Source organism: Aythya ferina (assembly GCF_964211825.1).
Source record: "Aythya ferina genome assembly, chromosome: 3".
Lineage (NCBI taxonomy): Eukaryota > Metazoa > Chordata > Aves > Anseriformes > Anatidae > Aythya > Aythya ferina.
In genome coordinates this window covers 43,642,892-43,657,808 of record NC_140298.1, presented here as the reverse complement: position 1 = coordinate 43,657,808, position 14,917 = coordinate 43,642,892, and the positions used below count along the sequence as shown (strand labels likewise).

Here is a 14,917-nt window from a genome sequence, read left to right as displayed (position 1 = left end):
CATTTTTCAAAACACAATTGTTTAAAAATAAAATAAAAATTTCTCCAGGAGAAATAAATCCATTTCTGTGTATGTTTACTGTACCTGTGTGACTGTTTCCTATAATAAATATTTACTTGCAGTCTAATTGAATTAAGGAAAACATAAAATACGAGTAAGAATATTGTAAAGGTCTCCTAGCTAAAACTCTCTTAGGATCTGCTTTCATGATATATTTTTGGTATTAACTAAAGAGGAATTTTAATGCATTCCCAAATTCTTTACTGAATCAGGGCTTCATATTCCCACAGAACTTGCATCCGACAATACTGTTTTTAAGATGATTGGTGAGATTGTAACTGGTCAGGTGGGAGCAAGGGTGGGCTGAGGTGTTTTACTATCATTGCTTCAGAGCCCATTCTCTCATATTCTGCAGCCCTTAGGTTTTCTCAGTGTTCTGGGCTAATCTGGAACAGAAGCACAGTAGTATAGGATGTGATTTCAAGCTGAGAGTGGTTAAGTCCCTGTTCAACTGCAGAAATAAAACTTTTTCTCATTGCCTCAACAAAATCTTAAGTAAATCAGTCCAAATAACAGGAGTTCAAGTCTTCAAGTAGTTAAATTAGTTTGGTTTTTAAGCATGTACATGGTTAATCAAAAGCAAGTTGCATCAAATGAAGACAGCAAGAGAGTACCTGATTTGATTGTGCTGAAATTGTTGAAAACCTTTCACATTCCACTAAACAAGTTCAGAGAGTAACCAGTTTCACACTGGGAATCCTGCTTATATTAAATCTATATATTAAGTCTGAATGTATTCAGGCTTGCATACTCTATTTTTTTTCCTGTTAACTGTATTTGGTCTCTTGGGCCTGCATGCCTGCTTCAGCGTGCTGCCTTTGCACTGCAGGACCTTTTTATTTTCTCTAGTAAATGTGAAGTGGTGGGTATGGCTCTAATACTTAACACTCAGTAAGAGAATTGTGAACTTGCACAGGTTAAACATCTGTGCAAACAGAATTATATCTCAGGAGCTCAATTTACTCACTGTTTGTAGTATTTTTTGCAAGTCCAATATGTAGATCTGTTGGTATTTTCAGAATCATCCCTTGAAGTTCTGAAGAAATCCAAGTTCTCTTGGTCCTATTGTACAGACAGCTATCTCTACCTTTCTTTGCTGGTGTTGATTCATAAACATACAAGAAAAAAACTTTAGGTTGCCATATTCAACTTCCAGACAAGATTGCTGTTTTCTCCTGCTCCCCAACCATTTTCTTCTTTACCAAGTTGGATATAGTCATTAGTATTTGTAGAGTGCAAGTTGGATATAGTCATTAGTATTTGTAGAGTGTGCTTCCTTGAACATTTTTTACGTTTGACATAATCTCGAGTATCAAAATTCACATAACTGTGTGAATTCAGTTATGTGTCAGTGGCACGGATACAAACCCCAGCATGACCAGATCAGCTCTTCTACCTTCTGAAAATAAATAAATAAATAAATAAAATTAGTTGGATGCCCTTTTCTTATGGAGGAAATCATTGAGCAAGTGCCTTAAACCAGAGGATTTATAGTTCTTTTTGTGGAAGAGATCTTGCATTTTTTTCCATAATCGCATGGGCTTGCTATGCCTTTTTTTTTTTTTTTTTCCCCTTAACTGTCATGTAGCTTATTAGCAAGGTTTCAACAGTAAGGAAATAGAAGCAGAGTTTTGGCTGTAAACTGCTTTCAAGCTTTATATAGCATAAAGGTTACCTTAAGGTAAAAGGTAATCTGGCATTTCAGCTGAAATTACTGTTACTTTTTAATCCATGCTCAGTAATACTGCAGAAGATGAAGTGTAATTTTTGCTTGTGGGAATAATAAGATCTCACAAATATTGATTAAGCAAACTGTCAGCTTTCAAAAAAAGAAAGAAGTTACTACAGAGCAGGAAATATTAATTTCTGGTATCAACTGATTCTTTCCTGCTAGGTTTGTCTTGGTCTACTCATAAGACAAATAGTTTAAACTTCCTTGCATGCTGTGTTAGAAGGAAGAAGTGGTACCTGAGGGCTGGAGCTGGTGTTTGCATGGCATAGGTGGGGTTGCTCTCCGTTGCATCTAAGGGCTGACCTGACTCCCCGTAGGGCAGGTGACGGGCAGGGGCTGAAGCTGGGAAGGGAAGGGAGCATGCCACCAGGAAGCGGTGGCACCCGTGCACCTGCCTGTCATCTGCTTCGGGCTGCCTGCACCTGCCTGCGTGTCCCTGTCACGCCTGGGCAGGAATGCAGGCTGCGCATCTGCCTGGCCTTGCCCTGGAGAAGCAGATGGCTAAGTGTAACTTGGGAGAAGCAAAAAACGATTTTCTGAAATGATCTAATGAGCCACATGTAGGTGGATGGGGAGAGAAGATGAAACAAGCCTTTCGGCATGTGGTTACAGGGCTTCATAGGATGTACTGGAATTTTTCAAATGGCTATGGTAGAGATGTTCACCTTGAAGACATCAGAAACAGCAAGGCTAACCAAGAACCGATTTGTTCTCTTTCTTTTCAAGTCTATTCTTGATTGACATCATCATTGTCCAGGGGTTAAAAGTCAAGACACAGTCTTATTCCTATCTCTTGCTTCCTGTATGACTTTGGTCAAATTGTTATTTTTTTTTTCCTTTTCTAGTTTTTACTTCAAATACTCAAGCAACCAATAATTTCAATAACAGTAGTTGAAAAACCAGAAGTGCTCTACAAAGGTGCTTTGTTTTTTTTTACTATGTTCTTAACAGTAATATTGGAGTGATGTTGCACATATATTCTCCTCCCATTTACCTTAATTTGACATTTCTTTCATGACAATTTCACTTGACACTAACTGAACAATAGTTGAGATGTGGTTGAAGGAACGTTTTATAAAAAAGTGGAGCTATTTTAAGAGAAAGATTGAAGTATACATTATAACATTCCTTACCAGTGTTGTATCTTAGCACCTCATGATATCACCACTTGCTAAGACAGCTTTATTCTGTTATTTTAAGTGAGAAAACAAAACCCAGAGAAAATAATGCCAGATCTATAAACGTGGTTTTGTTACCTCCAAATAAAATTTGTAGGTATGAGCAAGCTAAATACAATTTATGGGGAGATTTATTTAATTGCTCAGAAATCTAACCAGAATGTCTAGAGTAACACCAGCACTAGTAGAAAGCATATGCATATTAACTAAAAAGGTATATTACATTCAATTATGCCACTATATATTCATCTGATGCATTCAAAACAAGCAACATTCAGTTCCCTGCACAATGAGAAATAATATATGTATTGGTTTTAGCAAGGGCAGTTAATGTATGCCTAAGGATCTTTTCCTATGTAGCAATAGCTTTCTGCTTACTTATTGCATATAGGATACAGGTCCTTTCACAGGTCATCTGAGATACTGTTGTATTGATCCATGGTTTGATTTGTCTTGGACCTGAAGGTAGTCCTGAAATAGAGTAGACCTGCTCTTTTCTTCCTCAACCTATGGACTCAACACCTGGAAAATCCGTTAGCCAGAACTGTTTACCTTGGACCCTATCACTTCCAAAGGTGAACTTTAGTATCAACTAATCCTGTGCTACAGCTGCTTTACAATACAAAGAAATTAGAGGGGGGGCAGAGGGGGAAATAGAAAAACACTTTATTGTGCTGGCAAACAGTGTTTGTTCTCCTGGAATTCCCTGTACAAACCATCTTGGTTCACTGGCAGTTTCATTTATACCAGATGTGACGTTAGTAACAGCTGTCATAAGCTTTCTTGGAAGGTGCAGAGCCTCAGATATACCAAGTAATTAATGCCTGATCTAAATTGTGCTGAAGTTCACCAGTCTTTCTGTTGATCAGAAACAGATCAGGCTCCTAAAAAGTATATACTCAAAAATTAGAGGGGGATTGGTCATACATTGAGACAAATAGGTCTTGAACATCTGCTTTGACTCCAGGGAGAAAATAAGTTCTAGCTTGGCTAATAAGCCTTAGGCAGTTTTAGCAGTAAACTCCCACCTATCAAAATTTCTTTGTACATGTAGTTGCAATGATGTCTAAATCCACAGCAATAGTTTCACAGTACACTAAGAAAAAAGCCCGCAGGAGAGGACACCAGACTGTGGCACATGGAAGAGTTGTATACCAAACCAGTTAGCATTTGCCAGTGTAGTCTGCAGCTGTGGCAAAGGTAGCCAAGTATGTTCTGCTGGGCAGCTGTGTTCGTGGCAGATTTTTTACTTCTAAACTTTTTTTGATTGACCAGTCCTATGATTAAACAAAGAGGAAGGGCCTGGGGTAAGAAATGGATGAGGTTTTTAGATTGCGAGTATGGTTAAGAGGCAGGTGATGGTAAATGAAGCCCCTAATTTAAAAGGTTTTGTTAAAGGAGCTAGTCAGCACAGAGTAGAATACAGAAATATAGAGTGAGGGTCAGAAAGTAAGGGAGTGGAAAACTTTTGGGCTTTGGAGGCTTACGTTGGGAAGTTGCTGGAACTAAGAAAGGAAGGCGTCCTTTTGTACAGTTCTTTAAGTTTGTTGTCTCTAGTAATGGTCTCCTAATAACTTTTGAATATGTTGGCTACTTTCAGGAGTGTTTGATAGGGATGGAGGAGTCTCTGAGAGAAGCACATCACTGCAGATTTTCTGAGGTTCAGAGAGACCATTGGTTTCTGGTGCAGGTGTACCAGGATCCCGTCAGCAGCTTGCCTCCCATGGGGGCAAACTTCATTTGTTGTAAGGCATGTGGAACAAGTGATCCTTCTCACAATTCCACAATTTTTAACTAGCGTATGAAGAAGAAGAAAAAAAATAAATGAACATGGGAGTTTTCAAAGTCCCAAACAAATAAATACATTTTGCTACTTAATAAATCCCATGTTATCTGTATGAGAGAAAGGTGAAGAAGTTCAAAGATAAGTCACTAAAAACACAAATGCATATTTAAAGTTAAAATCCCAGTGAATCCATTTCTGTGGAAAGGATGTGGCTGCTGGCAGGGTCGCAGTTAATCAGTTGGTTAGCCTGATGGCTGTAACTCAGAGTTTATCTGAATGCTCTGTGAATGTCACACGTATTACAGACTGCTATTAGCTGTGTAATCATTAGATCAGAGTCTAGCAATTGTATAGTTGTAGTTAAATTAAGGAAAGTTTTGTATTCTAATTTTTTTCTACAAGTACTATTGCACTGTCCATGACGTATCTGTATGAATAACTTGAAAGGGCTCAGCTTCTTAGCTACTGTACTATTCCTCATTATAGAAATCTGAGTTAAAGTAGGCCATGCTGCAGATAGGACTTCAGAGCTCTGATAAAGACAGGTATTTTTGAAAATGAAACAGGTAATTAAAAAGCAGCCTTTCTGCAACCAAGGGAGATTTTTATCTGGTTGTAGACTGGTTAGCAGTAGTATTTTTGCTATTATTACATCTGATGCTTAAAGGTAAAGGCCATTTTGCAGCTTTGTTTAGGTTGACTTCATTGAAGTTTTTGGCCTCCTGTAAACAACAGTGTATCACTTTACATCAAACTACTGATAAAACTCGGTAAATAAACCTTCTTCAAGGTATAAACACCAAATAATTGGGTTGTTTACTGCTCAATATTTACTGTGAAGACTTAGAAGTGTTTAAGAACTGGTTTTGCTAGTTTCTCTTGCAGCAGAGGCCCTCACAGGATCTGCTCCTCTTTCCAGCCTCCCTTTTCCTTTGCACCCACCTTGTTTAAGCAGGAAGAGCTTAACTTAAGCCATAATCTTTTATCAGAATAAACCTTAATCTTGTTTTCAAAATACCGGCACTTCCCTCTTCCCTCAGTTTGACAGGTGAAGGAAGCAGGTGAAGTGCTACACTTCCAGCCACCTATTGCACAAAGCTGACTGATGCAAAGTAAACACAGTTTTGCCAGCCTCTCTGTCTAGGGTAACACTCCTTAAAATCACCACTGTTGCACCAATTTAGCTTATTTTTGCTCAAGAGCAGAGCATATCGTTCCCATGCATGGGATTTATACTATCTTTGGACAACTTGCACTGGGAATTTATGCCAAGGGCCGAAGGCAAAATCTGGAATTCAAGCAAGGACCCTTGTCTTTAGGCTGAAAAAATTTCCTCGGCGATTCTTCCATTGTAACAAATCCAGCTCCAGTGAGGTGGTCATCAGTTGACAGTTCATCAGTTCATGTTTGAACCACAGCATGCCTTGCCTCTCCCAGGCAAAGCTAGGCCTTTCTGGTTTAATGACAGGTTCCTGAGATAGGATCTACCTGCTGCCTTTATTGCTCAAACATAAACTGCCTATGGTTAAATATTTGATCTTTTAAGACACAGGTGGGTTTGAGAGCAATAATAAATGAAATAATATACTGATAATATACTGACTGAGTTCAAGTGGGCTTAAAAAGAAGTGGTTAAACTAGGAAAGTACTTATATTTTGATCACCATCATTTGAATTCTAGTGGTTTATTGCTTGGATCAAGTTACATTGATTTTTAATTATAATTCTTCAATTGATTAATTTTAAGCAGAAATTAGTGAGTACTAACCTGTCCTTGAGTGCTATGTTTTCCTTTTTATAACAGAAACAAATATTCTTTTGAGGAAAACTAAAAGAAAAAGAAGTATGCCATTTTAAGTCATATTTTAAAATCTACATTTTAAAATGTTAATCATATTCATATCTTCTATATTCAAATAACCACAGAAAGAAGGCAACAGATTAGGGAAAAATGTGCAAGAAAAACTTTAACCCAAGATTCAATATTTTATATATATATATATATAATGAATGTATGTCCCCAGAATGTTATTAAAAATCTTACTAAAGGAACCAGTTCTTAAATGAAATGTAGTATGTGGAGCATTGAGGTACAGATGAAGTGTAAAGTAAATAAATGTGAAGTTATTACCATCTCTATATTGTTCCTGTTTTCTAGAAATGAAGATAATGAGATAGCTTTGCCACTGGTTATGCTTCTGGCCTTCATTTGTTTCTTCTGACCTTAGGCATATTCAGAGATTTACCCTTACTTTTTAAGTGTGGTAGAGCCTATTCATTCTTTTAACAGAATGTGAACCCTCAAAAATCTTCAGAGTTTTACCATTCCAGAGGAAAGAACTGCAAGGTTGGTTGGTTGATTGTTTTTGCCATACTCCTACCATACAAAAGTGCAGCTTTTGAAGCACATACAAGTTCATACCTCTCTCAAAGAAGTAATTTGTGAATCCACAAAGAAGACTCAGGGGGCTAAAAATTCTTCCTTAAAGCACAAAGGTATTTTTACATCCTGAAAATGTGTTTTGGTCTAGATTTGCAAACTGTTCCTGTGAGCAAATGGTTCCTGCATGCAGAGCCTCTCTCTGTGGTCAGTGGGGATGCACGCAAGCACAGAGATAGCCCAAGCTTGTGGTCCATAAGCTGAAGCACTGTGCAGAGCAGAAAAAAGCATGGTGTGAGATCAGTCCCTGACAATGGCTCTTCTAGCAAAGATGTTTCTCAAATTGTTGTAACAAATGTTGACATTAGTGATGTGGTTACCACATTTCTCTGTCTCTTTTCAAATTGGGTTACCGGTTCGTCTCAGGCCTTGTAAAGCATGGTATCAGTAACCTCTGATGCACTGTTATGAGAGGACTGTGACCTTGGAGTGGTCTCCTCAGTCTTCACGTGTGCAAATTGGAAGAGCAATCTTTGTCTCCCCAGCCCTGAGTGGTAGGAGCAGCAGCAGGAGCACAGCAGAGGCAGCTGGTGCAGGAGGAGCAGTTCTCACGCACCCCCGGGCTCCCTCGTGCAAGTGTCATCAGCTGGTGGTAGAAGCAGCAGCAGCAGCAGGATCACAGGGGTGTATCTCACATGATTCACTGGGGTCCTGAGTTTATAAAAATAGGAAAAAGAGCAGACACAGTTTCCAATAAGAACTAATCTCTAGGGTGTAATGCCCTGGAAGGCAAGGCTTCTTTTCTTTTGGAATTTTCCACTTATCCTCATCGTGACGTCTTTGCATTGCAGACACCAAGCAGTTGTGAGCATTCCCATGGCAAAGCAAGTCTGTGGTTTGCCATGTGCACGAGCTCATTGTTATAGACTCGCTGTGCTTTCATTTTCTTTGTTTTTCGTTGCCAGACATAGAAAATAGAAACTACCCTTTAGTGAATGTATTTCCTGTCTCATTAAAATAAAGAAATCACTGTTGATAGCTTTTGACACGGTCTTGCCAATATTGATTTCTATGAAAAAAAAATCAAGCCTTCCCTTCGTCCCTGTCCTTCCATTACATTAGTGTTTAAGAAAAGTTCTGGATTGATGTCCTTGGACAGTGAAACACTACCTGTAAAAGCTGTCACCAGCAACTTTCTTTTATCTTTTTAACCTGTGTGCCTCAGCTGTAGTTGGAGAGTACAGCTGGGGTTGTGTTGGTAGCTCAGGCTTCATACTCACTTAGGCAGAAGGAACAACTGGTAGCAATGGCAGTACTACACTGATCTCCAGCTTGAGATGGCAATCAAACTGGGACTTCAAAGTCCCTTTCTGTATTTGATGATTTTGTGCGTCACCATCAAAAGCAATTTTTTTTTCAGGTTCCTGTTTAGACACTTGTTCTGCAAGTATCTATGCATTTGTTTTGCATTAATTTGAATAACATAACTGAAGAAAGTTGGGTTAATCACATACTTGTGTTGGGTGTATGCTTACAGCTTCCAGAACACAATAAAATAAAGATTTGAAATCTTTATCTTAAAGATTTGTGGTCCAGATGGCATCCAGCATCTATGTATAGTACTGGTAATCTGTCCTAACAGCTGTTTTACATCCTCGGTACCAGTGGGATTAAAATGGACAGTAAGAGCAGATCTTCATTAATAAATGTTAAAAGGTATGAATTAATAGGCATCCAGTACACAGATGTTAAATTAGAAGATGAGAAATTTCTTGCTGCATTTACTATTTTCTTTTCAGCAGCTTATATACCTGCTTTTGCTAGTCTTGGAAAGTGTGTTTTCAGCAATTATTTTTTTTGATGTTATCAGTACTTAATGATAATCCAATGACAGAAGATACAGATTTGTGTGCCAGGGAATAAAAAATAAATATCTATAGTATCTATATTAAAGCGAATATTGGTGGTATGAGTCATACCAACACAAATTTGGCCAAATTTGATTCAGCTGATTAGCGTGCAACTGTTGTTCTTGGACTCTGCTGCTAATTTTAGCCTGATACATCCATTTTCCATATAGCTTAAACAGAAAAAAAATTAACCTTTATTTTGTACTTATTTAGTATTTGTCAAAGCATTTTATTGAAGTTATTTGAAGTTCAATTTATTGCTGCATTGCAAAGGAGACCAGGGTCCATACATCCTGAAGGAACTCCCTGCCTGGATTAGTTTATAAAAAAGGGAGTTGTGAAGATTCCCAGCAGCTCTCCCTCACTGGATTTGCACTCATAAAGTCTCACTTCAGTCACAAACCAAACAGCTTCTATCTGAAAGCATGGACTGACATGAACTTGTTTCTGAAGGTCTTGAGATTTGGCCAGGTGATCAGAAATGACTGAGTCGGTGTGATTTAAGCATCTCTCAGCTGCAACCTAATAACTGTCTGCGTGCACTTTTACAGTCTACTTTAGTACAAATAATACTGGTTCACTTAACCACATTCCTTTTTTTAAGTACCTTTCAGCATTGCAGATTTCTGCAAAGTACTTTGCAGAAACCTGCTTTACTTGCCAGAGCAAGAGAGTTTTAAGTGTGCATGTAGTTACTGGTCTCAGCTGGGAAGATGATTACTAACAGCTGGAGGCAGTAACTTCCTGAAATTCACAGCCTGAAAATGAGTTTCAGCCTCCCATCCTGAAAATGCTTTTATTTTAAAGTGAGTAATGGGGGAGGAGAAGTAGGTCTTCCTTACTGAAGTATGAAGTATCACAGTAGGTGAAGGATGGGCCTTTCATTTTCTAAATGACTGCTCAAATTAGCTCCTGTTTTCTGCCTTTGTCTGATTGTCCATGATTGTCTGCAGTTTTCTCGGGTGAATTGCAGGTACTGGGTGTCACCGTGGACCAGTGTCCTGCTGGTCAGCTTGATGTCTCTGCAGAAATCACTGGAGGCAGCTGTTCTTCCAAGAGGGTTCTGGATAAGCAGGGCTCAGAACACCCTGCCTGGTATCTTTTGTCTGTATGGACCTCTGAGTCCTCTTTTGCTTCTTCACTGTAGGAAAAAAATATAAACAAACCAGCTAATAAAGGTGCATCTCTCTTCAAGGTGGCTTAACAGAACTGTACTGCCCCTTGTCTGTGTTTTAACTGACTTCAGCTTATTGAATAATATAGAAAGCTTCTGTCTTTGACCAGGTTCTAGCTATATTCTTCCAAACTATTTACTGTTTGGCTCTTTCATAACATGTTTTGTGGCTTTGTGTTGTTAGCAAAGGTTTTCTGGTTTTGTTATGTGGACTTTGGGTGCCAGGGCTGTGGTTCTGATCTATTTTAGTACCATATTTTGTGTTGTATGCTATGATCTTTTTGTTTATATGTGTATGTAGGGCAGTGATAGTGTGTGTGCATACCTGTAAGTCTCTTGGGAACCTTTTCAGTTTTAAGATGATATTTTGGTTGGTAATGGTGAGCCAACCCAATGCGTTTCAGACAAACCTCTCACAGCTCCTCAGGAGCCACGGGTGAGACAAATTTGAGCCACCTCTTTGTGCTTTCTGTTCTGGGCTGTTATGGATGCTGTTCTGTTCCTGGTAGAACTTGCACTGAAGGAAAACTGTGCTCTAGGGGTACAACAGCTGCTGTGGATTACTGTATCGATGGCCACATTGTTGTGAATCCCTCCTGTCCTGACAGACTGCTATGGTACAGACTGTAGAAAAGGCATTCCCCACTGAGGAGCCTGTACAGCCTATAAAATACATAAAAATCCCAGTTTTCCACTTACTAGATTCAAGACTTTTACAGTTTGCTATACTCTGTCCCAACAGGATTTCAAATTCACCCATCAAGTTTATTTTGGCCAAAAGTTTTAATTGTCTCTTTGAGTTTCTCATTTTGTGTTTTTCTGTATGCTGTCATACCATTCCTGTATTTCTTCTAGAGACATCCATGTTGAGGAGAAATAACTTGGCTTTCAGTCTGCACTCAGAGGAAATTTTAAAACATTTAAAGTATTTCTGAAGCCTGAGCACAATAAACTTCATCCTGTCAAATTTTATAATTTAAATGATCTCTAAGTGCTGTGACATATACCAGTTGATCAAGCTGGAGAAGGGCAACAGATCACTGTTCAAATCACTTTTTTATACTCCCAGCACATGCCTTTGCATTCCATTAACAGAATTCCTTCTGGGAAACTGCTAATGTTTGAGAAATGCTATAGAGAATAGTTATTTCTTTTGTCTTTCGGTTTTCATTTTCAATGTATCTGTCTTTAATTAAAAAAGAAATAAATAAAGTATGATGCTGTATTTGTTATCTCAAACTTCTTTCACTTTATTTAATAAAACTAGATACAGTATCCTTTGAATTCTACTGTGCAATAGGAAACCATCGTTGTCACAGTTTGGGGGCTATTTATCATTTGCTCTCCTGTTTGCATGGTTATGTCATGTTAAAATTGCTTATATTCCCTGATTTTTTTAAGTCTATTTCTTTGCTCTTCTTCTAATGCTAACAGCTTATGGAAGTGGACTCCAGAGCTGTACATCTTGGTGCTGTCTTTATTCGTGGCCTTACAACGTTGCTTATGGCCAATAGTGCCTGTGGCTTTCCATTCAGAATGGATGACTTGATGCCTTGGAAAGTGTTTGATGGAAAACTTTTTCAAGAAAAATACCAGCGGTCACACCGAAGTTGCTCTGTAGAGGAGCTTTTGGAAGGCAATGTGAGTAACTACATTCTCTTAGATAGATCTGTATTTTTTTTTTTTTTTGAAAAAAGGTATTTGTCCATATTTATATACATAAATCTTAATGTTGTTACTTTCTTTGTATCCTTCCTTTGTATCTTTCCTCTCTTAATTTTTCCTGTTTCATCCTTCTCACCAAACAACGTAAAAAGATAGAAATATTGGTACTACGCTGGAAGCTATAAATTTGCCTTTATTTTTGTTTCCAAATCTCAGAAAACAATATAAGGGAGTATCAAAATAGTTGTCAATCTCAAAAAATGAAAATTACTGTAACAGTTTTCTAATACCGAGATACTAATGAGATTTTTTTTTTATTTATTTATAAGAGTTTATGCAAAATCATATGAATGTATTTTAAAGAAGCATACTACATGTAGGTATGATTTAAGAGTAATAGCTTCAAAGGTACTTAAGGGAACTTAAAATATGAGGTGAAGATTTGATGAACTCCATGAGGAACTGGAGATCAGAGGAAGGCATATGTATATATCTAGATATTTTTAATAGAATCCCACCAAGTAATTTCCTGTGCCTTTAAGTACTTAACACTCAATTCCGTTTTTCAGAAGCTGGGGTTTTGGACAATTTGCATTTGCATGCTATGTTACCTAAAACTGGTAGGATTTAAAACAGGCCTGCACTGGTAAAAGCAGACAGGTAGCAGCAGTCTTGCAGGGTACGGGCCATATGTGATGCATTAAGGTGGCCATGATCAGACATGGGATCCACCTGGCCAGGTGCCGTGCTGCATTAGTGTACCAGTGAAGCCTTAGATGAGAACTGGCTCATGTCCCACTAGTACAGAGTATGTGGAGGGGAGCTTGGGAAGGTCTTTATTAGCATGTGTAGATAGCTCTTAAGACCTTAAATTTGTATCTCTGTTTTCATTGCGGAACTGGAAAATCCATATCATTTAATAATTCCTGAAAGATTTACCTTTAAAGTGTTTTTACCTGTCTTTACACACTGTCTTTTAAGCCTCACTTGAGGCTCAAAAAAAAATTATTACAGAGAAAAGATTTTGTTTTTCAGTAATATTAACCTCGTACATTTAATATCAGTTGTGGTATAATTAGTTTGCTTTTCCAATTTTGTATCTAATTAGATTACATCCTGAACTGGAGTGATGAGTGGAACACGTGGGTGGGTGGAATATATTTCTTTTTCAGCAGGAGGATGATAATCCTTTCCATACGGAGTCAATTGTATGATTAGGACTGTAGCCTCTATCCAAACGTTGTGGTTCCCACTGATCAGTCGTTGATTTCACTAGTTTTTAGATTGTTCCAGTGGTTCATCCAGTTTTTCATGTAGAACTTTTGCAGAACAGTAGAGGGTCTGAAGAATAAATGGAAAACTACATAAACCTGTATGAAACTGTTACGTCTTTCCATTTGAGAAGAATTCAGATTATTTAGTTTTAAAATACATAAATCTGAATAAAATTGATATTGGCTGAGACATTCTTAGCTAAAGCGTGCTAGCTAACATATCTAACATTTGAAAATCCTAATGTTGAAGTTATATTTTAGCATGTTTTTGAAGGGAGATAAAGAAATATGCTTAGATCCCTAGAACAGAGCTGGAGGTTGACTTAATCAACTAGAATATCTAAGTTAGGTTTTTAAAAGGCGTGATGCTCTAGTTTAAACAAACCCTAGATAAACTGTTCCATGATGGAGAAAAAATAGTCTAGCCCCATTAAATTTTAGAGTAGTTTAAATAACTTTTATTTTTTAGGTACAGTTTTATGGTACATATATGGCAGAGAGTGTTCCCAGACTAATAAAATAGCTTTGCAGCTTATCAGTTTGAGAGGCAAGAATCTGGTTTGGGGAGAATTGCCAAGAGATGCCAGTTTAGTTAGGGACACTGGCAAGGCAACAAGTGCATATGATTGGTTGTTCCTATTATTATAAATTAAACTTAATAAATAAAATTGGTCCGTAGTTCCTGGCAGAGCTAAATGTACTGCTGGAAGCCAAGATCTTTCAGCACTTGTTTGTTAGCAATCTATCCTTGAGCACCATAAATCTAACCTGATGATAGCTACAGCATTGTATGCAGAGGAGGGGGGGGGGGAAGGGGAAAAAAAAAAAAAAAAAAACAAGGAAAAAAAAAACTTATTCAATGCGGGTGTTTTGTTATTGGAAAGATAAGTAAGAGGAAAAACTTACTTCTTTTGTTGTTCTCTGGTTGTTTACTAACTCCTAGGGTTTCTCTATGTACATTAGATCTGGACAGTTAGATTACTTCAGGGAGTTCAGGAGATCTCAGAATTGGTGTTGTTTTGATTATGATGGTTTAAATATAATTAATAACTTTTAACCAAGACTGTATTTCTACTGTAGTTTTCAGAAATACTCACATGTGTACAAACAATGTTGAGCATTGTAGCATTTGCTTAATAGAGATTCTTGTACCAAAAAAAAATAAAATTAAATGCAGTTAATATATTTGTGACATTTTTTGTGTAATTCTATCTAGCCTTAGGAATTGTTAAAAATAAAAAAAAAAAAAAAGAAAGCTTCTGATAATAATGAATAGCCATCCTGTTTTTTTAAATATACTAAGTTCTTATTATGCTAGTTCTGTTTTTCATAACAGTAATCATATTAGTTTGTTTATTCACACAGAAAATTGGATATAATAGCCTCATAAAGCATTGAGACAATGATATTATCACTTCATTAGTCTTTTTATTGTGCTTCTCACTAATGGAGTATGGTTGTGATCATTTTTTTTTTTTTTTTTTTTTTTTTTTTTTAATTAAAAACAAATTACCTAACAGGGTCATCTTAAGTGATATATTTTGTCCTTTTTTGATCATGTCTTTCATCCAACCTTCATAAACACATTCTGGATTTATTCTCCCAAGAATACAGTGAAAGGATTTTCCCATTAGTGGGAGTTCTTTGCAGACTGTACTCAGTCTGTGTGGGGGGAAAAAACATCTCTGGGCTGTGTTTGAGGCTCCATCTCTAAAGAGCACAAAAAATATGCTAGGAAAATTCACAAGGGGGTCCAGG

At 37.5% G+C, this 14,917-nt stretch overlaps 1 protein-coding gene across 4 annotated transcripts in view; it reads left to right on the top strand.

Moving 5' to 3' along the window:
* The window catches only part of FAM120B (family with sequence similarity 120 member B), a 53,114-nt gene that overhangs the window by 28,357 nt on the left and 9,840 nt on the right, over nucleotides 1-14,917 (top strand). For all 4 annotated transcript variants that reach the window (XM_084515761.1, XM_084515762.1, XM_084515760.1 and 1 more), the window contains one exon: nucleotides 11,655-11,861. In XM_084515761.1, coding sequence (XP_084371887.1) covers nucleotides 11,655-11,861 — 207 coding nt within the window. The remainder of the gene's footprint in view (nucleotides 1-11,654; nucleotides 11,862-14,917) is intronic.